Source organism: Telmatherina bonti (genome assembly GCF_933228915.1).
Source record: "Telmatherina bonti genome assembly, chromosome: 18".
Taxonomy (NCBI): domain Eukaryota; kingdom Metazoa; phylum Chordata; class Actinopteri; order Atheriniformes; family Telmatherinidae; genus Telmatherina; species Telmatherina bonti.
Window position 1 is genome coordinate 35458967 of NC_136616.1, and position 27540 is coordinate 35486506.

The following is a 27540-nucleotide window of genomic DNA, read 5'->3' on the forward strand; positions in this document are numbered from 1 at the left end:
TCTATCACCACTGCTGCTTCCATTCTCCTGCTACTCCGGCAAAAACAAAGAAGTAAATCTCAATAAATTAAAGAACTAAAAAATATCTGACTGATCAGTTTGAGACAAGCTCGACTGTTGGAGTCTTTCTGTCAAACATCTGGTTTTGATTTGTTGTCTCTGCTGCATGATTAAAGGCTGATTATCTGTATGGAGAGGTCAGTGGAGGTCCTGGTCCTGGTCTTCTTTGGTTCATTAAAGTCCCCTTCACAGTAGTGTTTATCCACAGGACTGTTATCTTGTTTAGGTTGATATTTGTTGGGTTTAATAATTAATTTGCTGATTATGTTTTCAGCAGAGTTTCTGGTTACAGTTCTCCTTACTGACTAATCAATTTATTTTCAATGGGAGACCAAGTTTGATTAGGTGGGAAATAATGAAAAATTTCTTTAGTTCTTTTAGTTCAGTTTGCTTTCACACTGCCTGAACATTATGGAGTTACAACTACTGCTTGCTAGGGGACGATACTGCCTGAAACGACTGACCAAGAAGAAAATGCCTGACTTTTCTTTTACTGTTCAAATCTGCTCCAGTTTTCATCAGAATCTGCCAAGTCCAAGCAGCAGGAGGCACCAAGATATCCACAATGTTGGATCAAAAAACGTTCTACGCAAGCAGAAACCTCCCCCGTTTCGAGGTGGAGCCTGTGTGAAAGTGCCAAAACTTTCAGTTTCCCTCTCATCTACAAGGGCCTCAAAAAAGGCCACCTTATTTCTTTGAAAGGATTTAAGTCCAAAGTTAGAGATTTTGAGATGTCCTCCTTCAGGTGTAGTTGCTTTTAATTATTTGTTCTGTTTAAGTGGTACCATGTAAATTGCCTGCTGCCTCTTGGCCAGGACTCCCTTGAGAAAGAGGTTCTTAACCTCAATGGGACTTTCCTGGTGAAATAAAGGTTAAATAAAAATAAAGAAAAACTTTCGCAGCAGAAATAAACATATTGACAGCTAGCAAAATATTATTTAACATTTAAAAGGTCAGCTTTACCTTCATGACAACTGGGGGAAGATGTCATGATGCATTAGATGTTATTAAATCATTTAATTGGGCTTAATTAGGGGTGTGTCCTTCTGATTGACAGGTGTCCAATGTTTAAAGGCAGAGGGCAACACAGCTACAGTTTTTGGCCAGCTAACAACATGCCTTAGCTTTAGCCCAGTTACCTCCGTTTATTGGTTAGCTGCCATTAGCTACAGGTTACCTTGGTTAGCTCTTAGCTATCGCAACTCAGAGTTTGATTGGGTATCAATCATCCACAGCCCCCCTCTCAGCCCACTTTTGTGTTTTCCTGGAGTGATGACAAGCGTGAAGTTGCCAAAGGCAGCGCCGGTAAAAACTGGCTGCGAGGCCTAAGTTTCAGTTCCGTTCTGTAAACTTGTCAAATGTAAATGTCTGTATGTCTAACCTTGGATGAGCTGGCTTGAACCTTGAATTTCCCCTTGGAGATAAATAAAGTATCTTTGATTGATTGATTTGAACATGGCAACGGAGGGAACCACCTACTGAGCTTCAGTTCAGCTCCTCAGCTCGTCTTCAGGTTGTCCAGAATGCCGCTGCAAGGCTACTTACTAGATCATCAAAATTCACCCATCACTCCGCTACTGATCCAGCCGCACTGGCTGCTCATTACATACAGAGTACAAATCCTTGTTCTAACTTAAAGAGCCCTACACGACCAAGCTCCAGGCTATATTAGGGACCTTTTAAAGCCATATTGTACCAGCAGATCACTGAGATCTGCCGACCAGGGTCTGCTGACTGTTTTACAAACACGGCTTAAAACAAATGGTGACAGAGCCTTTTCAGCAGTGGCGCCTTCTTTGTGGAACTCCCTCTTAGTCTGAGGTCATCTGTGTCAGTGATCTCTTAAAAAGCAGCTTAAGACACATCTTTATTGTCTTGCTTTTAGTTTTGTTCCTAGTTTTTTTTTTTTTTTTTTTAATGTTTTATGTAGTTTTAAAGTTTTTGTGTTTTGCTGTAGTGCTTTGTGATTCTTTTTCTTGAAAGGCGCTATATAAATAAACATTTACTGACTTACTTACTCTTCAGAAACCTACAGACGATGTGACGGAGGCGCCGTCCATCTTTCATATACAATATATGGTTCTACGTTACATTCTCTATATCATTCACTGGATGAACCGTTTGCTTTCACACGACAAGAGAATCGCACCAGAGTTCATTTACAAGTGAACCGAGACCTCAGGATTTAAATGGACAGGAGTTCCCTTTTTTGGTCCACAGCAGAGCTCCAATGGGCTTTTCACATTGCTCCAAATGAACCGTTCTATTAGAGAAAGTGAACCAGGGTTAATTTAAAAGTTAAGTATGAATGTGTGTAAAGCTTCTTAATGCTCCCTTAACAGATTAAAGTAGGTGCGTCTGTTTCAAACATCACTGTTCTCAAACCCTCATGTGTCTCTTACTCTGGTACGGTTGCTAGGCAACATATCCACCAAAAGGAAGTGCAGAGCTCAGCGTTCACTTCCGAATCCAGATGTCCGATTTGTACATGATGATGGTGGAGGATATGTTGTTGAATTAAACTTTATTTATAAAAATTGATTTATTTGATGAGAGTGGGTTGATTGGGAATGCTTATCTGTGATGTCATTCACACCATTACTGGAACCTACTGTCATGATGTGGTTTGTGCCTTAGTTTCAGGTTTCCTGTTTTATTTTGTAGTTTTTCCTGTTTGTTGTTTAGCTGTATTGATTTCCTGTTTATTGAGTTCACCTGGTCTTGTTTCAGTTCATTCAGTTGTTTCTTGTTTGGTTCCCCGGTGTATTTATACCCCTCAGTTTCAGTTCTTGGTTGCGGGATCATTTTGTTTGTTGTTAGTCCCCTGAGTCTTTTAGTTGGAATAAATCCCTCCTAAACCTGCATCCCTGGTTGCTCATCTCTGCATTTGGGTCCACACCTTCACCTTCCTCACCGCCAGCTTGACACCTACAGCTGATCCATGCCACATTGAGAGGGTGACGCCACTAAACATTTCCTTGTTACCCTATTGAGTGGAATAAAAAAAAGACCTCTGCAAAGACTGTAGATACAGCTGGTAGGACATAATGGTTCGTTATATTTTTAAAGAAGATTACTGATCTGATGGTGTAAAACTGTAAAAATAAAAGTAAATAAACTCTCTGCAGTTCTACTGTTAAGACATGTCGATTAAAGTCTTGAGACATGGTTTAAACTTGCTACACAAAGAAGAAACGAGAGGCTGTGGAGGTGAATGTGGCCGTAATATCGTCCCAGCTGTTTCCAGTTTGTGTTGCGTGTGGTGTTGGTTGTGAGGAACATCTGACCACCCAGAGGTCCCTGTTCAACATGTTCCTGCTGAACCTGTAGTGGTGATTTTTTTCATTTCTCTGCTCACCGTTTGACAGAGTCGTGAACTCCTGGCTCGATCAGATGGGAGAAGTATTCCTCCACCACAGAGGAAGTCAGGTGTTTCTTCAGGTAAGGGTAGAAGAGGGGATGACGGGCGATGACCCCTGAAGAAAGAATAAGAGAGATTTATCTCACTGTGGCCTCCTTATCTTTCATTTGTTGAAAAGAAACCACATCATTTTTCACCAGCTTTGACATTTTCTACAAGATTTCCACCAGTTTTGATCAACATTTCAAACAGTTCATAACCTTGTTTTCATTCCAGTGAACACCCAGAGAGATACTGATACTGAATATTTGAGTAAAGTTTGTTGGGGCAGGGAAACATCGAAAACCTGCACGGGACTGACTTTGGGCACCTGTAGTCAAAATCATCACTTGAAAAATCTGATTATTCCATAAACCGGATAAAGAGCAGACTTTTGTTCAGCCTGTTTTTCAGCTTATTGTGTCCGACGTTAGCACAGCGCTAAACGCTAAAACCGTAGTCATCTTTCCGTTTAACAAAACAAAGCCAGATGTTCTGGACATAACAGGAACTTTGAGACTTCTTGATTCACGATAACAGACTAGGAAATGCAGACCATGGTTTTAATATTACTGAATTTCTTTAGTGCATATAAACGTGACAGGTCCAGTTACTAAATGGATTTTTTTGCTGTTTGCAGATTTTTATGGTCATGGTTGACACGCCTTCATGTAATGCAAACCTAATGGGATAGATGTGATGAGTTTTAACAGATGATTACCATCTCCAGAACTGGTCTTTGGGCCTTTTTTTTTTTTTTGGCACTTTTTGTTAATTCTCTTCAGAAAAAACATCTGGTTGTTGGTAATAGCTAACCAAGTCGAGAAGATAAGCTAAATAAACTTCATTTTACTAATATTAGATATGGTTACATGGTGATTTTTTAAATTCAGAAGTAAATAATTATGAGAAACAGTATTGTTCTGTGGGTTTACATGGAAATTATATGAAACACGTTACTTAGTTCTGCTATAGATCGGCAGGTTGGGAAGGGTTCTGACTGGACATTGGGCGAATGTGACGTATTGACCAAATCTACCTAAAATAAAGTTTGCTTCCTGTTTCTCGTCTTTTCGATCATAACATGGAAAACTACATAATAAATACCAGTTTTGCCGTTATTTTGAAGCACCAGCTCAACACGAGCACACTACTTCACTTCTTTTCAGCAGCTGAGAAGGAGAAGGAAGATAGACGACCGAAGACGGGAGGCTAAACAACTCACGCAAAATATGTGCGTCATCAGGACGGAGGTAACGGGCTTGCACAGAATGATCGGACTTAACTTCGAGCCAAATTAACATTTACATGACAGGAATTTATCAGTTCGGATTTAAAATGCGAACAAACCAGCCACTTCGTAATTACGCTTAATTCTGAATGGACTTTTTCATTTAGAATTAGGTGTTTATATGGTAATTTTTCAATGAAAGAGGATTAAAACTCATATAAACATGGCCATAATGACGTGAAACAAGGCTTTTAGAAAGTAACATGATGGAAAAAAATCAACTGTGTCTAAAAACATTCAAGCTTTTATTTGTTCGTATGAAAAAGAAACTAAATTTCTTTAAAAAGAAGCCGTAACCACCTACAGACATAAAGAAGACTGGTGTTTGGGATTACTGGCTCTCACCGATGTTTGCCGAGTCTCCTTTGTCGCCACTTCTTGTGTATGCCAGATCCTCCAGTCTGTAGCTGTGTGGTCCACTGGGCAGGTCTGAACAGAGTCCAGAAAAACTTGTTTGTTGGCTGAATTAATGGTGATAAAAACAGGCAAACACACAATGAGTCTGTTTACTTCCTGGCAGCAATGTGACCCTTTTTAATACACCTCCTTCAGCTCAGCCACTCAGGGATGGTGGAAAGCCTTGAAATTTCCCAAATGTCCATATAAAATGTCTCTGAATGGTTGATGAGGAGATTAAAAGCTTCTCAAAGCCACCTTCAGCTCTCGAGATGATTTTCATTCACATTTTTACATTTCACAGCCTGCAGGAGAAATGAGCCACAGTAACACTAAACTTCCTTTATGTGAGCATCTCAGTGAGGATGCGGTTGAGGTGGACGTTTGTAAGTGTCTGTGGAGCGTTATTCTGGATGATTTGAGGAAAGAGCTGCTTAAAGGGCTGAAAAAAAAAAGGTTCACCTTGTCCTTCTCAGGAATGCACAAACACATAAATAAAAAACCAATCAGAGTGTGTGGAGGTCTAAATCTTTCCAACAACCTCGATCTGAGGGTTTGTGTAAGGTCTTCCGAACAGAAAAACCACATGTGAACCAAATGTATACAAACATGTAAACCAAATGTGTATGTACATTATCACGTTGTGTTTGACACATGTAAAGAACATGTAAACATGTTTGTACATGTGGTTTACATGTGATTCACATGTGAATCTGATGTAAATGGACTTGTACTTATATAGCGCTTTTCCAGTCATGCAGACCATCAAAGCGCTTGTCACATTCACACAGACACACTCGTACTACACACTCGTACTCCGACTGGCACATTGGGAGGCAGCTTGGGGTTCAGTGTCTTGTCCGAGGACATTTGGCATGTAGTCATGGGAACCGGCCTCCTAACTTTCCAACTGAAAGACGACGGCTCTTCTTCCTGATCTACAGCCGCCCAGATGTGGTTCATATGTGTCAAACTAAGGTAGTTCACATGTTAAATGCATGTGAATACATGTGAGCACGTGTGATTCACATATTCGTCACATGTGGATCACATTAAAAGGTTCCAAAAACCCATTTGCACATGTGGTTCACATGCATGAGCATGGGAATTGTATGTGGTTCACATATACCATGTGATTCACATGTGGCTAACATTAAAATGTTGTGTGTGGTTCGCATGTAGTTGTCACATGTCAATCAGATGTGGAAAAACATGGATTTGATCAAAATGTTAAAAAAAATCATGCACATGCGGTTCACATGTGCATGTACACATGGAGCATGTGTAAATCAAATTACTGTCATAAAAACTGTACATTCACATGTTGTTCACATTCCCCATTCTTGCATATAAGGGAGCAGAAATGGACCTTTAGAACGGCGGCTCTCCAACTTTTTGAGTCACAACCCCCAAGAAGAGGTTGTTGGTGACCCCCCACCACCGCATGACGGCTGAGTAGTGATCATTGTGTGATGATCAGATCGGTCATTTTCCTGCATCTTCTCCATGCAAAGCTGGAATCATGTCAGAAACATCATTAGGAGGATAAAGTGCTTTTTGGTGGATTCAGCTCGCAGCTGTGACAAGACACCAACATGCCCAAAATCAGCTTCTCTCGCTGCCAAATCATAACTATTAATAAGATTTGTACAAATTTTGTTGTTTATGTGTGATAAAAAAAAAAAAGGTTTCACATATTTATCTCTGCATTGATGGTTTAACTGGTAAAAATCCCAACTTTCTTTGATAAATGAAGAAAATGGTCATGGTGGTCCTGACCCCTGGTTTCATCTATGTGTAAATGAGTTGTTAATGTGACTTAGGGTGCATTCACATCAGGATAGTCTGCTAGACTCAGTCTGATTGGGGACTTGGCTCAGTTGTAGGGGGGTGTATTGCATTCACGCTGCACATTGGTCAAACTAGCCGAACCAATCTGAATAATATATCCCCATTCATACCAAAGGTGGCGCTGCCCTAGTATCTACTACTCGTCTCTTCAGGGACGATCTAAACTCCCTTAACACCTGTAAAAAAAAAAAAAAATTGATGGAGTCCGTGAAGACGTTTAAAGTGTCCCTGGAAGTCTTCAGGGATTGTTTGTTTCCTCTAGAAACTCTGTACCATTCGGAAGTCTATCAGTCTTTTCAAGGACCCTTGAAACTTTCTCAAATCTCTTCAAGGACCTTCAGAACCATCTGACGAAGGATGGAAACAAAAACTTCATGACTTCATAAAACCTGGAAACAGAATTGCATGATCTTTCCAGGACTAAAGCCTTGAACTAGGGGTGTCCAGGTCTGGTCCTCGAGGGCCACAATCCTGCAGGTTTTCCATGTGTTCCTGCTCCAACACAAATAACTCAAACTAATCAGTCATTGTGCAGAACCTCATTGGCTGTTGGATCCATTTAAAGCCAGGTGCGTTGGAGCAGGGATACAAGGGACACTTGCAGACCAGCGGCCCTTGAGGACCGACTTTGGGCACCCTGCCTTAAACCTTTCTTTATTATCCTTGCTCTCAATATTGGTTCATAAATAAAATTAGACTTGTTAACCTGTGTCAGGTACGTCTTCAGCTGAGGTGGGCGGAGCTTCGTCCTGCTCAGGTGTGTCTGGTACCGCCTCCGTAAGGGACTCAACCAGCTGTCCACCGATGTGAATGTCCACCTGCCGGTCATTAACGTTTATTACTGTAGACACTGTCAGAATGAAGACGAAAGTGAATTTAAGTGACTTTAAATGTAACACGGTTGTTGGGTTGGGTATTTTAGAAACTGGGATTACTGGGAAAATGGACAGACTGGTTGGGGAAAGGCAAGAGGAAGTTTAATAAGCACTGGTTCCAACCAAGACATGCAGAACATCATCTCTGACCACACAACAGGTCCAGCATGGAAGCAGATGGTCTCCAGCAGCAGAAGACCACAGCGGGTTCCCTCCTGTCAGTAAGAACAGGAAACTGAGGCTACAATTCCCACAGACTCACCAGAACTGGACAATAGAAGATGGAGAAACTGGTCTGATGACTCTCCATTTCAGCTCCACATTCATGGATCCATGACAACATGGATCCATCCTGCCGCCAGGACCAACGCTTCAGTCTGGTGCCGACATGACATGGTTTAACCACCACAGCCAGAATCTTACAGTTAGGGGGCTTAGCCATCCCTTAGTTATTCCTCAGCAGGGTTAGACCGCCATGATGCACTGAGCTCTTGCTTTTCATCTCAGCTCCTCATCTTCCATGTAGAAACACAACAATATTAACATATTTCTCCTCTTTCTGCAGGTCTTCCTGGATCTAAGTTGTTGGTCTTTGTTACGTGCATCACTTCCACTTGTACAAACTTGTCATCCCCGTTATCTCTCCAGGTGTTTCCAAGTAGCTGAAGTGGAGATCTGCCTACCCTGGGTTTTATTGGCTGGTTCAAATTCAGATGCTCCAATCAGCACTAGAGCTCGCCCTTTAAAAGAGCAGCACCTGGAGGCCGCCACTCTCTTCTGTTTTGCCTTTGTTTGTTCATGGCGTGGTGGAACAGGTATGTGGGGAGGCATGAGGACCAGGTAAGGCTGTTGCCACCCCTTGTATATGTTTTGGTCAAGTTCTGGTTATTAGATCAGTTAGATAGGAGTTTATTTGGTTTTGTTTTGGTTTACAGGTAGAGTCTGAGATAGGCCTCATTTTGTTTTGTTGTTTTCTTTGATTTTGGCACAGCCTAATGTCCCATCCTCTCCCACAGGTTCCATAATCCTGCCATATCCAAGACCTGTAAATAAATGTTACAACCCTCTATACTTGTCTTGTCTCCATCTGTGGTTGTCAGGTTGCACCCCTGCAAGGGGGCGTAACAGTCTTTCTTTCCTGTCCTCTCCACCCTAACCAGTGGAGAGTGTTTTCTTTTCCTTCCCACTGTCGCCCCGTGCAGCTCCGGATGGGGGATTTGGATCAGAGTCAAGTTTTGAGGCAGTCTATTAGCTTTCTTTCACTCAACTAATTCTTATAAACTTGAATAGATGTGACTATAAAGCTCTGAGGTGACATTATTGGCTGTTGTGAAATGATGCAATACAAATATGGCTGAACTGAAGTGAACTGAGTCCTGCTGCTGACCATGTCCATCCCTTTCTGAGCACAGTGTATCATCTTCTGATGGAAACTTCCAGCAGGATGATGCACCATGTCACAAAGCTCACATCATCTCCACCATGATGATGAGTTCACTGTCCTCCAACGGCCTCCACAGTCACCAGATCTCAGTCCAGCAGAGCAGCTTTGGGATGTGGTGGAACGGGAGATTCTCATCATGATGTGGTGGAACCATAAACTGTATATAAAAGATGGGCGGAGCCTCCGTGACGTCACCCGTAGGTTTCTGAAGAGCTGAGTTGAAGCTCGGTGGGCGGTTCCTACCATCACCATCTTGGCAGGAGCATGCACGTTGTCTCGCCCGGAAAATACAAATATGGGCAAAGAGGTGGAGCTGAGAGGGGGGCTGTGAGCGTCATGGTGGATGATTGACGTCGTGCGAACTCCGAGCTTTCTGTATCTAATAGCTAACCGAGCAAACCTGGAGCTAACAGGAGCTAACCAGCTAACGGAGGTAAGCGGGCTAAAGCTAAGTCACGTTGTTAACCGGCTAAAAACCGCGGTTGTTCTACGTTCTTCTGACTTGAAGCGGGAGATCGGGTACCTGTCAATCAAAAGGACACGCCCCTAAATATGCCAAACTTTGAGATTAAATTACTTTTAAACGGGCGAGTTAGAAAAAAATTCACTCCCCCCCACAGTTGTCATGAAGGTAAACCTGACCTATTAAATCTAAAATGGATTTTTGAACCAGGCTGTAAACATGTTTATTTCTGCTGTAAACATGTTTATTCCTGCTGTAAATATGTTTATTCCTGCTGTAAACATGTTTATTTCTACTGTAAACATGTTTATTTCTGCTGTAAACATGTTTATTCCTGCTGTAAACATGTTTATTTCTACTGTAAACATGTTTATTCCTGCTGTAAACATGTTTATTCCTGCTGTAAACATGTTTATTTCTACTGTAAACATGTTTATTCCTGCTGTAAACATGTTTATTCCTGCTGTAAACATGTTTATTCCTGCTGTAAACATGTTTATTCCTGCTGTAAACATGTTTATTTCTACTGTAAACATGTTTATTCCTGCTGTAAACATGTTTATTTCTACTGTAAACATGTTTATTCCTGTTGTAAACATGTTTATTTCGGCTCTAAACATGTTTATTTCTGCTGTGAAGTTGGTCTTTTCAACATGGGAGTCTATGGGGATTTGCTCTGTTTTGCAGCCCCTAGTGGATGAAGGGGGGACTGCAGGTTTATACACTTCCACATAGGCTTCACTTTTAACCGCTGGAGGTTGCTGCTTGGGTGGAACAGGAGATTCTCATCATGGATAAGCAGCAACTGTGTGATGCTTTCATGTTAATATGGAGTAAAATTCATCGCATCAGGAACTAAGACAGCCAGAAGGTGAAGAAGAGGGTCCAATCCAGGACAACATGACACATGGCCACGTGATGTTTGACGAGTCAGAAAGTTTAATAAAGTTTTTTTTTTAATGATATCAAACTGACCTTCAGCTGAGATTTGGGGTGTAAGAAGAAGAAGGGCTTCAGGACAGGAGACCTGTAAGACACAACAAAACCATAAAAACATGCAGCAAGTTGAACCCTGACATGTTTACTGGGAGAGTTTCTGCTGCTTACTCACACTTTGGGCCGTCCGGCCACGATGCCCGTCAGTCCCGGAGCTGCGTTTGGGAGGAAGCGAGACAACAAGTTGATGTTCTGCTGGTGGAGCAGCAGCTAACTTCCTCTCCTACAGACTGCAGAGTTCACAGCGAGGTGAAGCCGTCACCAGAAACAAAACCCAAATGTGGCTGAAGAGGTCACAGCCCCTCTTATCTGAGGAAAACTCCCCTCCTTCAGCGAAGAATCTGGTTCAGTAAACTGTTTAAATCTCAAGAGTTCAGCTGAGGATGATTCATTCCTTCTGATCGCACCGTTAAACCAGCATATTATAGGCTTATATAAGTAAATATCTAAAGAATCTGGAGCACACTGAACTAAAACTGACACAAAACCACTCCAGTTATTCTTAGAATTAGATGAAAATGTAAAAAAGCTGAATAGAGACACTTTTTTAGTGTTAATTTTTAAACTTTTTTCAGTAGAAACCATGCAGAAACATGTTTTCAGTCCTCTGGAGGTGGATCTTCATGGCTTCTACCAACACTGGGCGTATTTAAAAGCCCATCTGTATTTCATGCTCATTGTACTCTAATCAGTATACTGAGACATACTGGTACTTACTGCGGATAATATACACTTTACACTTGCTGCACTCTGGTTAGATGCCAACTGCGTTGCGTTGCGTTGTGCATGTGGAATGACAATAAAGTTTAATCTAAACTGAGGAGCCTGGGAGGTGGAAAGGCATCCAGTCTGCCTTGGCGCCAACAGATGAAGAGGAGGAGGAAGGAGCAGCAAATGTTGGCAGCGACCGCATCACATCATGAGTAAAAGTTAGTGAAAGTACTGTAGTAATACTACGATAAGCAAATATAACCTCTATATGACCTTCTTCCAGTTCCAGTTAAATCTTTATGCTCGCGAACCGAGGCCTTTCTCTCCGATTAGACTCGTTTTTTTCAGACTCCACAGTCGTTCAGTCACATTGTTCAGGAGGAAATGTTCTTTCTTTCGCTATCAGTGTTATGAACGTCGTTACGGAAGCGAGTCTTCCTCCAAACCGCGTTTCATGTTAAGATTCAGGACACAGCTGACCTGCTGGGAGCGATGCGGCAGGTTACACGAGCTTTACCGCAGCAGAAAGGAACTTCTACGGACCGCCGGGGTCGGAGGGAGCTTTAGGATAAAGGCAAGCGTGTCTTTCGTACCCATGCCGGTCCCTGCAGGGGCCACTTCTCTGGAGAACACCTCCAGGGCTTTCTTCTGTTTGTGGTGGACGGCCATCCAGAGCACGGCCTCCCTGGAGCCCTGAAACACACCGGATCACATCCAGGATGAGACGCTGCAGACGGCAGCAGACTGCTCTGCGACGGAGGGACACGAAGACATCAAGAGGAGTCCGGTCCTTGACTCGGTCCTGACTCGGTCCCTGGCCCGACTCGGTCCCTGGCTCGGCCCCTGACTCGGTCCTGACTCGGTCCCTGGCCCGACTCGATCCTGGCTCGGTCCCTGACTCGGTCCCTGGCCCGACTCGATCCTGGCTCGGTCCCTGACTCGGTCCTGACTCGGTCTCTGGCCCGACTCGGTCCCTGGCTCGGTCCCTGGCTCGGTCCTGACTCGGTCCCTGGCCCGACTCGATCCTGGCTCGGTCCCTGACTCGGTCCTGACTCGGTCCCTGGCCCGACTCGATCCTGGCTCGGCCCCTGACTCGGTCCCTGACTCGGTCCCTGGCCCGACTCGATCCTGGCTCGGTCCCTGGCCCGACTCGATCCTGGCTCGGTCCCTGACTCGGTCCCTGACTCGGTCCCTGGCCCGACTCGATCCTGGCTCGGTCCCTGACTCGGTCCTGACTCGGTCCCTGGCTCGGTCCCTGGCTCGGTCCCTGGCTCAGTCCCTGGCCCGACTCGGAAGCCGACTCCACTCGGACCCCGACTGGACTAGGACCCTGACTGGACTCGGACCCAGACTGGACTCGGACCCTGACTGGACTCGGACCCGGACTGGACTCGGACCCAGACTGGACTCGGACCCAGACTGGACTCGGACTTGGACCCAGACTGGACTCGGACCCAGACTGGACTCGGACTTGGACCCAGACTTGGACCGTGACTGGACTCGGACCCTGACTGGACTCGGACCCAGACTGGACTCGGACCCAGACTGGACTCGGACTCGGACCCTGACTGGACTTGGACCCGGAGTGGACTTGGACCCGGACTGGACTCGGACTCGGACCCAGACTTGGACCGTGACTGGACTCGGACCCAGACTGGACTCGGACTCGGACTGGACTCGGACTCGGACCCAGACTTGGACCGTGACTGGACTCGGACCCTGACTGGACTCGGACCCTGACTGGACTCGGACCCAGACTGGACTCGGACCCAGACTGGACTCGGACTCGGACCCAGACTTGGACCGTGACTGGACTCGGACCCTGACTGGACTCGGACCCAGACTGGACTCGGACCCAGACTGGACTCGGACCCAGACTGGACTCGGACTCGGACCCAGACTTGGACCGTGACTGGACTCGGACCCTGACTGGACTCGGACCCAGACTGGACTCGGACCCAGACTGGACTCGGACCCAGACTGGACTCGGACTCGGACCCAGACTTGGACCGTGACTGGACTCGGACCCGGACTGGACTCGGACCCGGACTGGACTCGGACCCGGACTGGACTCGGACCCAGACTTGGACCATTACTGGACTCGGACCCTGACTGGACTCGGACTCGGACCCAGACTTGGACCGTGACTGGACTCGGACCCTGACCCGACTCAGACCCAGACCCGGTTCTGGTGGAAGATTTTGTGGAAAATGCATCAGAAGGGGGGAAAAGCTGGGCTTCGAGGACGTTGCTGGTTTCTGACGTCAGGACAAAACCACGTCCTCCGACCCAGACTGGACTGGAAAAAACCGAGAGCAAAGAAAACCAGATGACCTTTGACCCCATCAGAACCGAGGGAATCTCCACATCGGCCCTTCTGATTCACATTCAGTTCATCTGCAAATGTTCAGAGTTTCCCTGCTGCAACACACTGGACTCACATCAATGGCTTATTGATGTCAAGTTCTGCACTAGTGGGATCAGAAAGTCTGATGGGTTCAGGATGCGTTGGAACAAGGAAACTCACAACACTTGCAGGACCGCGGCAGAAAACGTAGACATTCCACCAGGAAACATGCGGGCCGTGTTGAGTTGAGGGCGGGAAATTGTTCTGAAACCAGGCGTTTCCGTGTGCGCTTCACATTTTCCCACACGAGAACCACACGAAGCCCATATGTCCACACCGAATGGGACTGATGGGATCCTGAACTGGAAACCATGAAGACCGACAAACAACCTGATCCAGATGAGACCATCTAGACCAGGGATGTCCAGTTGTGGTCCTTGAGGACCACAACGCTGCAGGTTTTCCATGTATTCCTGCTCCAACACGCCTGACTTTGATTAATGAGTCATTGTTCAGAACTTCGTTGGCTGTTGGATCCATTTAACGTATGCCAGGTGTGTTAGAGCAGGACAGTGTCCACTGAAGACCGACTATGGACACCCTGATGTAGACCAGCCCAGACAAAGACACCCCTGATCCAACGAGAGACCACTAAAAACCAGTAGACTCGGACCAGAACCAGTCGTGTTCGCGCTGAGTCTGGTTCTTACCTTGTTGCGAGCGTTGGGACCATACATGTCTTCGGCTCCGAGGACCTGAATGTTGACCGCGCTGAAATCCTCCAGACCCAGCTGCTTAAATATTCGCCTCGTCCTAAACCGTCACACGAAATGTTGACGTGTTTCATCGACATTCTGACACCAAACAGGACGAGCAGAGGTGCGTCTATCCGTTTAACGCACCGCTTGACGATGCTTTCGGCCGTCCGTCTGGCCTTTTCTGCTGCTCGTGGTCCTCCAACGGGACACACCGCCGTTGCTCGGAAACCGTCCATGAAGGTGGCGCAAACCTGGAGGAGGCGGGACAACCGGCTCAGAGTCGTCCTCCATGAAGACATCCTGTTTACCAGCGGAGGACGAAGGCGCTTTACCTTGTAGTGGTGTGATGGAGGGAAACCTTTCGCCCCGCTGACTCTCACAGCACCGCCTTCCATACCTGAACACACATTTTATCATCTTATCGATCCAAGAGATGATCGATAAAAGAAACGTTTCAATAAATAACTAATATTTTTGCTTTATTTGATCATCAATAACTTGATATTTCTGTTTTTATAAGTCTTGTTGTGAAAAATTTCATTTGAAAAAAATCCCTTAACACATGTTGAATTTACATCAAATTGTTTATTTTGGTTTTATTAATAATTTATTAATAATTTTTTCTACCATTAAAGAGCTTAAAAATGTTTTGCTTTTTGCTGATTTGAATTTAATAATGAATTTATTCACACAATTCAGCTATGGACCTTACAAATTAATTACAAAATAAATTAAGTTTAATTTTTAGAATAAACTTTAGTAAAGGAGAACATTTAAAAACTTTATTGCATTTAAAAAAAAAAAAAATTCCTAATTATTTTGAACAACTACAGTATCCTTTGTTTCAATGATGATAAATATTTTTGGAAAAAAAAAATTATTTTTTTTTTTTATAAATATTAATAGTTTTACAAAACTCCACATCTTTTTATGACATAAGAATATACAAGTTTATTTGTTTGGGAAAATATTTAATGTTTAATTCAACCAAATTTATTCAACTGAGATGTCTTTATTTTTAATAAAATGTTGATTTATTTGTGATGTTTTAAAAAACATTTAATCTTTTTTATTTACTTAATTTGGACATTTTTGTTATAATTTTGACTATTATTTTAATAGTAATTTTTTATTTGTAATATTTATATTTTTAACTATTTCATTTGGACTACATTTTATTTTTAATGGATTTATACTTGGATCTAATTATATACATAAATACAATATTACACAATTTCAACATGCTGAATTACAGAGAGAAAAATTCCCATCTGTTTCCACAACATAGGGACATAATTAACAGAAAACACGACAAAGAAAATTAAAACACTTCATCTCATTAGGCAAATCTCAAGTCATTAATGAAAAATGATCCGTCAACAGAAGTGTGGAAGTTTCACCAACAGACTCTGCAGTTCTTTGACCTGCTGTCCTGACAGAGAGGACAGAGACGTCCCTCCTTCCTTCACGTAGACCTCCGTTCACCCCTACATGAACCAAACTCCAAACTGACCGCCGGCTTGTCCTCGCTTCATCCTCCCGCCCATAAAGATAAACTTCTGGTCACAAACAGGCTAAAACAAACGCCAAGAGTTCACCAAGGCTCAATTAAACGGGAATAAAAGTTCACATCCACCCTGCAGTTGCTATGGTTACTCTGCCTTTTGGATTTTATGGAAAAAAAAAAAGTTTATTTCGGTCATTTTGGTGTCGTAGCTCCAACATGTCTGAACCAGAGACATCAGTGACGTCACTGAGGATCAAAGCTGGACGTTTAAAACGTTTCAAACTAAAAAGCTGACGTTTAACGGAGTAGATTCATTCATAAACCTGATCGATATGAGTAGAAACGTCACGTTTAAGAGTTCAGAGCTGTGATTCTTAACTGTGTGGTCAATATGGTCAGCTCTTCCTGACACCGAAAATGAACCAGAACCACCGGAGACCACTGGGGGGCGGTCTACCTGCTGAGCTGACACGTGGCTGACACGACTGAAAGTGACAAACCAGAGAAGAAGAGGAGGAACAGGAAGAACGGCAAAATAAAAGCAGATTAAGAAAGAGGTAAGAACAGCAAAACAGTCTTTGTGGTTTTCTTCTTCTTCTTCTTCTTCTGGTGTTTTTGGACGGTTGAAAACAACCTTATGGTGGTGCGTTATCGCGACAAAGCAGTGTCGGAATGTGGAAGCGAACTCAGCTCAGCACTGCCCCCTAGTGGACGATCTGACTTAACAACCACAGCAACGTAAAAGATGTGCAGATTACCAGGGCAGCGACGTATGACAATTATTGAAATGGACGTCTACATTTACGTACGTATGGAAGCAGAAATGGGCCTTCGGAGCTCGTGCACGCTGATCCGTGCACGGTCCAGCCGTTTCATGATTTCTGAAATGAATCCCATGTGTGAAGCCGATGTAGTTTTGTGATGAGCGCATGACCTTAACCGGAGTTATTTCTGTTCGGATACGAACACACGGGTCCAAGTTGTCATGTGTGTAACACACAGATCGTAAATGAAAGATGGACGGAGTCTCCGGTGGTTAAAACTGAAGTCTATGTGGAAGTGAATAAAACTGGAGTTCCCCCTTCATCCACTAGGGGCTCAAAAACAGAGCAAATCCCCATAGACTCCCATGTTAAAAAGACCAACTTCACAGCAGAAATAAACATGTTTACAGCAGAAATAAACATGTTTACAGCAGAAATAAACATGTTTACAGCCTGGTTCAAAAATCCATTTTAGGTTTAATAGGTCAGGTTTACCTTCATGACAACCGTGGGGGGAGTGAATTTTTTTCTAACTCGCCCGTTTAAAAGTAATTTAATCTCGAAGTTCGGCATATTTAGGGGCGTGTCCTTTTGATTGACAGGTACCCGATCTCCTGCTTCAAGTCAGAAGAACGTAGAACAACCGCGGTTTTTAGCCGGTTAACAACGTGACTTAGCTTTAGCCCGCTTACCTCCGTTAGCTGGTTAGCTCCTGTTATCTCCGGGTTAGCTCGGTTAGCTCTTAGCTACAGAAAGCTCGGAGTTCGCTCGATGTCAATCATTCACCATGACGCTCACAACCCCCCTCTCAGCTCCACCTCTTTGCCCATATTTGTATTTTCCGGGCGAGACAACGTGCATGCTCCTGCCAAGATGGCGATGGTAGGAACCACCCACCGAGCTTCAACTCAGCTCTTCAGAAACCTACGGGTGACGTCACGGAGGCTCTGCCCATCTTTTATTTACAGTCTATGATGTAACCGCTTACACTAGCTCCGATCCTCGAGGGCCACAATCCTTCAGGCTTTCCACGTATCCCTGCTCCAACACACCTGGCTCAATGAATTGTGCAGGCTGTTGGATCCATTTAATGGAAGCCAGGTGTGTTGGAGCAGGGATTCATGGAAAACATGCAGAACAGCGGTGGTCGAGGACCAACTTCACACACCCCAGGCTTACACGTAGGTAACGTTTAGGACCAATCAGCAGCAGGTTTAGATCAATCAGCATCTTGAAAGATCAGCGCTTGCTTCCTTTTCTCACATTAAGACCGTGTGAATTCCCCAGCAGGTGGAAAAATGTCAGAGGGGTTTTCTCCATCCAGGTCCTCTGGAAGGTTCCATAAAACCACTTTCAGACGGAAATATTCTGAATTTTCTTGGCTTGTTCCAGATGTAAACACAACAGAGTGATTAGCGCGGCTGTTTACTCCAACGGGGGAGGAGGGGGGAGTTATCTGACAACTCTGGGAACGCCGCTGCTTGCTCCCTCTCCAAATCAAAAACTCCTGAATTAATGACCCGAAAGAGGGCGAGCGAGGCGTCTTATCAGGGAGGAGGCGTCGAGCAGCGGATCAAATGAAGGCTTTTTCTGCTTTCCATAGAGTTCATGCAAAGGTCAGACGCTGCAGCCGAGTTCTCCGCGGCTTGATTGATACGTGTTTAGTTTTATGAAAGGAAAAAAAGAGCCTCTGATAGCCGATAGAGAGTTTAACGGAGGTTCAGCGGAGGGTGAAGGTTCAGTCGGAGGGCGAAACAAAGCTCCAGATGGGTTTGTTTAATGTCAAGCAGGCCAGTTTTCAGGGTTGTAAAAACAGTCAGCAGTTCAAACTGTGGTCACGTCCTCAGCGCTGCGCATGCGGGTACCTGCGACTTCCTGGATCGCCACCTGGCTGAAGTCGCTGACCACGTCCGGCAGCAGGTATCGCCGCGGGTCGCCGATCTCGTACACCAGCTGCTCAGCGACGGTGCCGAAGGACACCAGCCCACCGGTGTTGGGCGGTTTGGAGAGGACGAAGGAGCCGTCACTGGAACAGTCGACCACCGGGAAGCCCATGTTGTCCCTGAGATCAGGAGACAGTTCATCAGTTCCCGAAACATTCCGGTCGGAATAAATTACAGATGTAAAAACAAAAAACAGTTTCACTTGTATAAAAAGATCTGGTTCTCAGTCACGTGATGTAAACATCACCTGATGAAACTATCGCGTCAACGTCGCGCCAACAACATCGTGTCCACAACGTTGCGTCAACGTCGCGTCGAAAACATCGTGTCGACAACGTCGCGTCGAAAACATCGTGTCGACAACGTCGCGTCGAAAACATCGTGTCCACAACGTCGCGTCAACGTCGCGTCGAAAACATCGTGTCGACAACGTCGCGTCGAAAACATCGCGTCGAAAACATCGTGTCGACAACGTCGCGTCAACGTCGCGTCGAAAACATCGCGTCGACAACGTGGCGTCGACAACGTGGCGTCGACAACGTGGCGTCGACAACGTGGCGTCGACAACGTGGCGTCGACAACGTGGCGTCCACAACGTGGCGTCGACAACGTGACGTCCACAACGTGGCGTCCACAACGTGGCGTCCACAACGTGGCGTCCACAACGTGGCGTCGAAAACATAGCGTCGAAAACATAGTGTCGACAACATTGTTATGATACAGATGAAGAGACGTGGTGAGAAAACATAAATTGTTACCACCATGTTGCTATCACCATATGTTAATAATATCATCTAATTTTATAATTACATTTAAATATTTATGTCTTCATTCTTCTTTGTATTTAGTTTTTCTAAGAATATATCTGTATTTTTATTTTTGCCATCCTAATTCTGCACGTTGTTGATCATAAGCATGTCTCCATTATGTTTTATCTGTTGTTTTGCTTCCTCTCTTCTCCACGTTTATACGACCCATCGCGTCTCCTCACTCTGTTTTTGTTGTGTTGTGTTGTAAATGCAAAGCTCATCAGGCCAACGTGGGTTTCTGTTTCAAACCAGACTCACCAGTCGGGAACTTTGTGCCAGTCGGTGAAGATGCCTCCAGTACTCTGAGCTCCGCACTCGATCAGGTGACCCGCCAGACTGAAACATCAACATTTCCATCTGTAAATCACCTCCGTTAGCATGTTTCTGTTGCTATCGACACCTGCTAAGCACGTCTTTCGCTTTAATACTCAGATGAAGCCCGTTTTAATCGTTATTCTCAGCTTCATCTGTCAAACAAACATTATAACACGTATAAAGTTATTTAATGCAGCTTGGTGTGTCCAGATGAACACAGACTTCTGCTAAATGTGTTTTTATTCATCAGTAACCTGTCCAACACCTGGGCTGGATGTGTGTTTACCTCCCAGCAGCGAGCAGGTCGTAGTCGCTTCTCTTCCATCCAAACTGCAACACAAACGCAGACGTTTCATCATTTCATGTGGGAACGGACCACATGAAAGGCAGACGGGGTTTAGTCCGATAAATATCACAGTTACGTACACAAGCTCAACGTCCACTTTATCAGGTCCACGTGTTCAACTGGTGGTTGCAGGTAAAACGGATTGTTTTGATAAAACAGCTGATTGAGGTGGTGAGAAAGTACCAACATTTTTACAAGTGGCATTAAAACACTTGGACCCTGCCGCGTGCACAACCCGCCCCGCCGCAGACGAAGTTCCTCGTTAAATATGAAACTAGAAAAGCACTCGGAGAGCGGAAACCTCCGCCAAGCACAATGTTAAAGAATCCTTTTAAAACATTCCTGAGTCCAAACAGTGATCCGGATCACCAGAATCACCAGTTCTTCACTTTCACATTTCCAAAAAAATTTGATCGAAATCCCTCCGTAACCTTTTGAGTTATCTGGAACACAAAGACGCCGGGAAAAACACAACCTCCTTGGTGGAGGTAACAACCGGGTTCATTGCTCGTAAAAGCAGACACGCCCCCCCCCCCCCCCCCCCCCCGAAGTGATTCTCCCCGCTGCAGACACGCCCCCCTCCCCACAGTGATCCCTCCTCTCTGCAGTAACGCCCCCCACAGTGATCCCTTCTCTCTGCAGTAACGCCCCCCACAGTGATCCCTTCTCTCTGCAGTAACGCCCCCCACAGTGATCCCTCCTCTCTGCAGTAACGCCCCCCACAGTGATCCCTTCTCTCTGCAGTAACGCCCCCCACAGTGATCCCTTCTCTCTGCAGTAACGCCCCCCACAGTGATCCCTTCTCTCTGCAGTAACGCCCCCCACAGTGATCCCTTCTCTCTGCAGTAATGCCCCCCCACAGTGATCCCTTTTCTCTGCAGACACACCTCCCCACAGTGATCCCTCCTCTCTGCAGTAACGCCCCCCACAGTGATCCCTTCTCTCTGCAGTAACGCCCCCCACAGTGATCCCTTCTCTCTGAAGTAACGCCCCCCCACAGTGATCCCTTCTCTCTGCAGTAACGCCCCCCCACAGTGATCCCTTCTCTCTGCAGTAACGCCCCCCCACAGTGATCCCTTCTCTCTGCAGTAACGCCCCCCCACAGTGATCCCTTCTCTCTGCAGTAACGCCCCCCACAGTGATCCCTTCTCTCTGCAGTAACGCCCCCCACAGTGATCCCTCCTTGCCACACGCCTCCCACAGTGATCCCTTCTCTCTGTAGACACGCCCCCCACAATGATCCCTCACCACTACAGACATGCTTCTCGTGGAGGATGTATGGACCTGACGAACAAGACGTTTTTTCTTGTTCTTGCAGCCCCGAGAACAAGAACTCAGTTCTCGCTTCTCGTTGAAAATGGAACAAGCTTCACAGTAAACTGGACCAGATCAAGCGGACGGTGAGAGTTTGTTTTCTGAACCCGGACGTGGTGATGAAAGTGAGATGGCCGTACAGCATGCATGAGCGGCCCCAGCGCCACGGCACTGTCCACGCAACGTCCCGTCACCACGACATCGGCTCCCAGGTCGAGGCAGCGGCGGATGGGTTCGGCCCTGAAAGCACAGAGGACGATGTCAGTGGGAGTCCCTGCCACGGGGCGGCCTATCCTGTCCGTAGGCGTACCCGAGGTAAGCGTTCATGCTGTGGAGAGTCTTCGGTAACGTCTGTCTGCCGCCGCCGTCGGCCATCTGTACTTCGGACAGACTGCTCCTCTGATGGAGGGAAGAAACGTGACGGCAATCGAGCAGATGAATGAAACATATAAATAAGTGACGTCATGTCGAGGAGGAGGGGCTTACATGAGGCATGAGGTCATCACCGGTTACCACAGCAACTTTCAGGTCCAGCCCCGCCTTCCTGATGACTTCCCGTATGGCTTCGGCGCAGGCGGTAGGGTTTACGCCTCCTGCGTTGCTGACCACGCGGATTCCTGACGGGACGGGAGGCTGCCGTTGACTGTTACCACGGAAACAGGGACGTAATGAGGTAAGCGGCAGACCTGTCGCATCGCGTACTCACCTTTCCTGTGGATGTCGTCGATGAACGGAGCCAAAGCAACCTGGACGAAGTCCGGAGCGTAGCCGAGGTTCTGCAGGAGGACCAGACGCTGGTTTACACATACGCCCAGAACCAGAACCTCTACGGGTCTGACAGAGGGACGGATCCTTCCAGAACCAGAACCTTTACGGGTCTGATGGAGAGATGGATCCTCCCAGAACCAGAACCTCTACGGGTCTGATGGAGGGACGGATTTTCCCAGAACCAGGACCTCTACAAGCCCGATGGAGGAACGGATCCTCCTAGAACCAGAACCTCTATGGGTCTGATGGAGGGACGGGTAATTCCAGTATCTCTACGGGTCCGACGGAGGAACAGATGCGCCCGAAACCAAAACCTCTACGGGTCTGATGGAGGGATGGATCCTCCCAGAACCAGGACCTCTACAGGTCTGAAGGACGGATGGATCCGCCCAGAACCAGAACCTCTATGGGCCCGATGGAGGGATGGGTAATTCCAGAACCTCTACGGGTCTGATGGAGGGACGGATCCTCCCAGAACCAGAACCTCTACGGGTCTGACGAAGGGACGGATCCGCCCAGAACCAGGACCTCTACGGGTCTGACGGAGGAACGGATCCTCCTAGAACCAGAACCTCTATGGGTCTGATGGAGGGACGGGTAATTCCAGTATCTCTACGGGTCAGACAGAGGAACAGATGCGCCTGAAACCAAAACCTCTACGGGTCTGATGGAGGGATGGATCCTCCCAGAACCAGGCCCTCTACGGGTCTGAAGGACGGATGGATCCGCCCAGAACCAGGACCTCTACGGGTCTGACGGAGGGATGGATCCGCCCAGAACCAGGACCTCTACAGGCCCGATGGAGGAACGGATCCTCCTAGAACCAGAACCTTTACGGGTCTGATGGAGGGATGGATCCTCCCAGAACCAGAACCTCTACGTATCTGATGGAGGGACGGATCCTACCAGAACCAGGACCTCTACAGGCCCGATGGAGGAACGGATCCTCCCAGAACCAGAACCTTTACGGGTCTGATGGAGGGACGGATCCTCCCAGAACCAGGACCTCTACAGGCCCGATGGAGGAACGGATCCTCCCAGAACCAGAACCTTTACGGGTCTGATGGAGGGATGGATCCTCCCAGAACCAGGACCTCTATAGGCCCGATGGAGGAACGGATCCTCCTAGAACCAGAACCTTAATGGGTCTGATGGAGGGATGCATCCTCCCAGAACCAGGACCTCTATAGGCCCGATGGAGGAACGGATCCTCTTAGAACCAGAACCTTAATGGGTCTGATGGAGGGACGGGTAATTCCAGTATCTCTACGGGTCCGACGGAGGAGCAGATGCGCCCGAAACCAAAACCTCTACAGGTCTGATGGAGGGATGGATCCTCCCAGAACCAGAACCTCTACGGATCTGATGGAAGGATGGATCCTCCCAGAACCAGGACCTCTATAGGCCCGATGGAGGGACGGGTAATTCCAGAACCTCTACGGGTCGTACGGAGGAACGGATCCTCCTAGAACCAGAACCTCTATGGGCCCGATGGAGGGACGGGTAATTCCAGAACCTCTACGGGTCTTACGGAGGAACAGATCCGCCCAGAACCAGAACCTCTACGGATCCGACGGAGGGACGGATCCTTCCAGAACTAAATTACAACAGACCTGGTTCTGGTCCCAGTTCCTGACCTCGGTTTTACCAGCCAGCTTCAGGACTGATCCCGTCTGAAACCAAAGTCTTCAGACCAGAACCAGCACAGGAAGAGTAATCAGATTACCAGATGTGGTTGCATTGTTGTCCAGCAGAGGGCGCTCCAACACAATCCCAGCAAGCGGTTCTGGTTCCTCACCACATTCTGGTGGTTTTGGACCGACAGCAGGGGTTTGTTTCGACTCGTCTTCATGTTGAAGCATCGTTTAGTTTGTTTTAGACTGAAAACGACCCGGATAAGATGGGAAATAACGCGACTGGACCAGATACTTACAGGCATCTTGGTCTTGGCGGCGGTGAGAAGAGACATGGTGATCTCACTGAGGTAGTCAAACACCAGGAAGTCCAGCTTCCCGCCGTAGATCAGCTGAGGCACTGAAAACACACACGTTCAAGAGCAGGTTGGTGGTTTGAGTCCAGTTTTACCTTCCCTGCTGCTCTGCTATCAGCTCTCACGCTCAACAACAGGAGTTTTAATGTAAATCTACTCTAAACTTTCTAACAATACAAGAAAGGCTCTGAAGTCAGATTTTCCTAGAAAACAACCAAAAGGATCCATAGAAACATCTAAAAGAGAAGTGATCCAACAAAAGTCCTGCAAAAAAAAAGAAATAAAAACTCCTTAAAGGATCAGAAAATAGTAAAATACACATAAAAATTAAACCAAAATGAGAAAAAATGACGAGAAAACGACAATAAATCTCAGAAACGCTAAACATCTGAACACAGCTGTGTCAGGAGGCGACCCACCCACTATACACAGACTGAACACTAGATAGTAAAACCTGGACTTTACTATAAATATATACACAAATTATGCATAAATAAGAAGTAATAAACCCTGTTAACCATCTCATTTATAAAAACATACCTGGCTTAAGTAAAAACATGTCATTTTTAAACAACTAAACATTTATACTTTTATGTGTGCACGTATGTAACATCTGGATGAAAATTTCTCTCTAAATGAGTCTTATCTGCTGCTTAAATTTAACAAAAAATTACTTTTAGATCATCAGCTTTCTGATTATCTTCGCAATATCTTGCCCCGTTTTCTCTCACTTTAAAAAGTCCCATCTGTCCATTTTATTGTACTCTAAAAGGTAAATAAAACTTTACATCTGGGCAAAGTTTAGAAATATTTAACTATTATCTGTTGGGAATGATTCTCTTTTTTTCTCGCCTTCTTGTTTCTATAATCTTGCTTTGTGTGACTAAATCTTGTAATAATATGAATTTTGTTTAAAAAAAACTCATTTAAAGAAGCTAAAGCAGAAACCACACGCGGGCCGTAAAGACGTCTGCGGTGTCGTAAACAGCTTAGACGGGTTTCCCCGGTACCGGAGGTGGCGGTGTCCCCCCAGAACCCGGAGGCGCAGCCTATCCGGACCCTTCTGGACCCGGCTGGACTCGTGTAGCACCTGGAGCCGGTTCCGTGTTCATGGTTTGATGACAACTGCGATGAAGAGCTCAGAAAGTCCGCTTTCAGACACGAACTGACGCACTTTTCTGCGCTACTGCCGCGCGGCCGCGGCCTCGCGGTTGTGCACGTGACACGCAGTAACTGTGGAAAACTAAACATGTTTAAAAAACTGATTTATAACAAAAGCATGAGAACAAAAAGCCTCCAGAAAGATCTGAGGAGAAGTTCAAGGTGCACAAGTACGGTCATAAAAACAGTCCGTCTAGAAACGAATCACAAACGTTCCGCCTCCCGACGTGTTATTCCGCGTATACGGAAAAATGGCGCATCACCAACTTTGATTTTTTTTTTTTCATTTTTAAATCAAGCTTTAACACAATAAAATGACAAAAATAATTTAATTAATTTATACTACATTAAAAATAGACCTTCTTATTGTAATCTATCCATCTATCTATCAGTCAGTCAGTCAGTCAGTCAGTCTGTCTGTCTGTCTATCTATCTATTCTATAGTCATTTAGCAGACGCTTTTATCTAAAGCCACTTACTTATGAGCGACATGTATACAGTTGTGCTGATATGTATTCATCCCTTTCACTCAAATAACTAGAGACTTACACAAGGAACAAGAACTAAAAATTTGCAAAAATATAATTTAGTGATATAAGACATTGTTTTTTCATTTAATTGAGTTGAAAAATGAAAAAAAAACAAACAAATTAGTCCTGGACAAATTAGAGACTTTTCTGTTGAACAGTGGGACAAAATACCTGTCAACAGGTGCAGAAGTCTGACTGAGAGGAACAGAAAACACCTGACTGTGTGTGTGTGTGTATATACATATATATATATATATATATATATATATATATATATATATATATATATATATATATATATATATATATATATATATATAGTTGCCTCCAGTTGTCCTAACACTGCCTGTATTGTAGCTTGCAGTTATGTAACATTAATGTCCGAGGACGGGCGCAAGCAGAAGCAAAATACACAAAGCAGTCATGATAATCATGGATATGTAAATAACAACAATCTTATGCACTTATTTAGGAGTTAAATAATAAATAAATAAATGATGACATAATGTAAATCCTGTCCTTTCCCCCCCATCTAATCTCATATTCACCACATTTCATCATCTGTCCAGTCCCTCAGGTTCATTTTCCTCCTGCTGGTCTCTGAACCAGAGTCAACCGCCCCAACAGTAGTTTGGTTGGTTCCTGCACCATCAGATCATTACAGATGACCTCTGTGTAAACACATCACTGCACTTCAGTGTGAACAGATTTAAATAACTATTAGTGGTTGGGTCGCATGCAAAGAACTCTGGGTAAACACCGGACGGTAATAAATGCTCCATCAGGAGGCTGGTTGGCTGCAATCTGAGGAAAACCAGCAGCAAGAGGCGACTTCATTCGTTCCAGAGAGACCAGAAACGTCCTGCCGACATGGTTTGACCCATTCTCACACCGCATGTAGTTTACTGTTGTCTATAATTTATATACTTTCATGGTTTCATCGTTTTTATTTACTATTAATATTTATTTACTACGCGGATGCTTGATGACGTTTACTGGATGTACATATTTAGACTTTTGGCGGCTTGTTGGACCAGAACAGCCGTGAAACTGTTGGTGGATGTTTGGAAAAGCCAGATGTAGAAACACAGAAGAAGAACGGTGAAAAAAATGGTGAACTAGTGAAAAAGTTCACTGTTTGTTGGTAAAAATAGATAAAGTAAATAACTGGCCTTAAGTACGGACCTAGACCTGGACCTAAACATAGACCTGGACCTGGAACTGGACCTAGACCTGGACCTGGAACTGGACCTAGACCTACACCTAGACCTGGACCTAAACCTAGACCTGGACCTGGAACTGGACCTAGACCTAGACCTAGACTGGACCTGGGCCTGGACCTAGACCTAGACTGGACCTGGACCTGGACCTAAACCTAGACTGGACCTAGACCTGGACCTAGACCTAGACTGGACCTGGACCTGGAACTGGACCTAGACCTAGACCTGGACCTGGAACTGGACCTAGACCTGGACCTGGAACTAGACCTAGACCTACACCT

At 45.5% G+C, this 27540-nt stretch overlaps 1 protein-coding gene across 1 annotated transcript in view; it reads right to left on the reverse strand.

Annotated features, from left to right (window-relative positions):
* Window positions 1-25663, reverse strand: part of LOC306769306 (uncharacterized protein) — a 30628-nt gene extending 4965 nt beyond the window's left edge. Inside the window, exons 1-18 of the mRNA XM_079257872.1 lie at window positions 25359-25663; window positions 24292-24392; window positions 22297-22366; window positions 22077-22207; window positions 21901-21989; window positions 21731-21830; window positions 20217-20260; window positions 19874-19951; window positions 18729-18925; window positions 14925-14989; window positions 14737-14843; window positions 14545-14647; window positions 12081-12180; window positions 10892-10931; window positions 10756-10807; window positions 7705-7816; window positions 5097-5180; window positions 3419-3536 (exon numbers count right to left, since the gene is read on the reverse strand). Coding sequence (XP_079113998.1) covers window positions 3419-3536; window positions 5097-5180; window positions 7705-7816; window positions 10756-10807; window positions 10892-10931; window positions 12081-12180; window positions 14545-14647; window positions 14737-14843; window positions 14925-14989; window positions 18729-18925; window positions 19874-19951; window positions 20217-20260; window positions 21731-21830; window positions 21901-21989; window positions 22077-22207; window positions 22297-22366; window positions 24292-24392; window positions 25359-25599 — 1832 coding nt within the window. The 5' untranslated portion in view covers window positions 25600-25663. The remainder of the gene's footprint in view (window positions 1-3418; window positions 3537-5096; window positions 5181-7704; window positions 7817-10755; window positions 10808-10891; window positions 10932-12080; window positions 12181-14544; window positions 14648-14736; window positions 14844-14924; window positions 14990-18728; window positions 18926-19873; window positions 19952-20216; window positions 20261-21730; window positions 21831-21900; window positions 21990-22076; window positions 22208-22296; window positions 22367-24291; window positions 24393-25358) is intronic.
* Between the last annotated feature and the right edge of the window lie 1877 nt (window positions 25664-27540).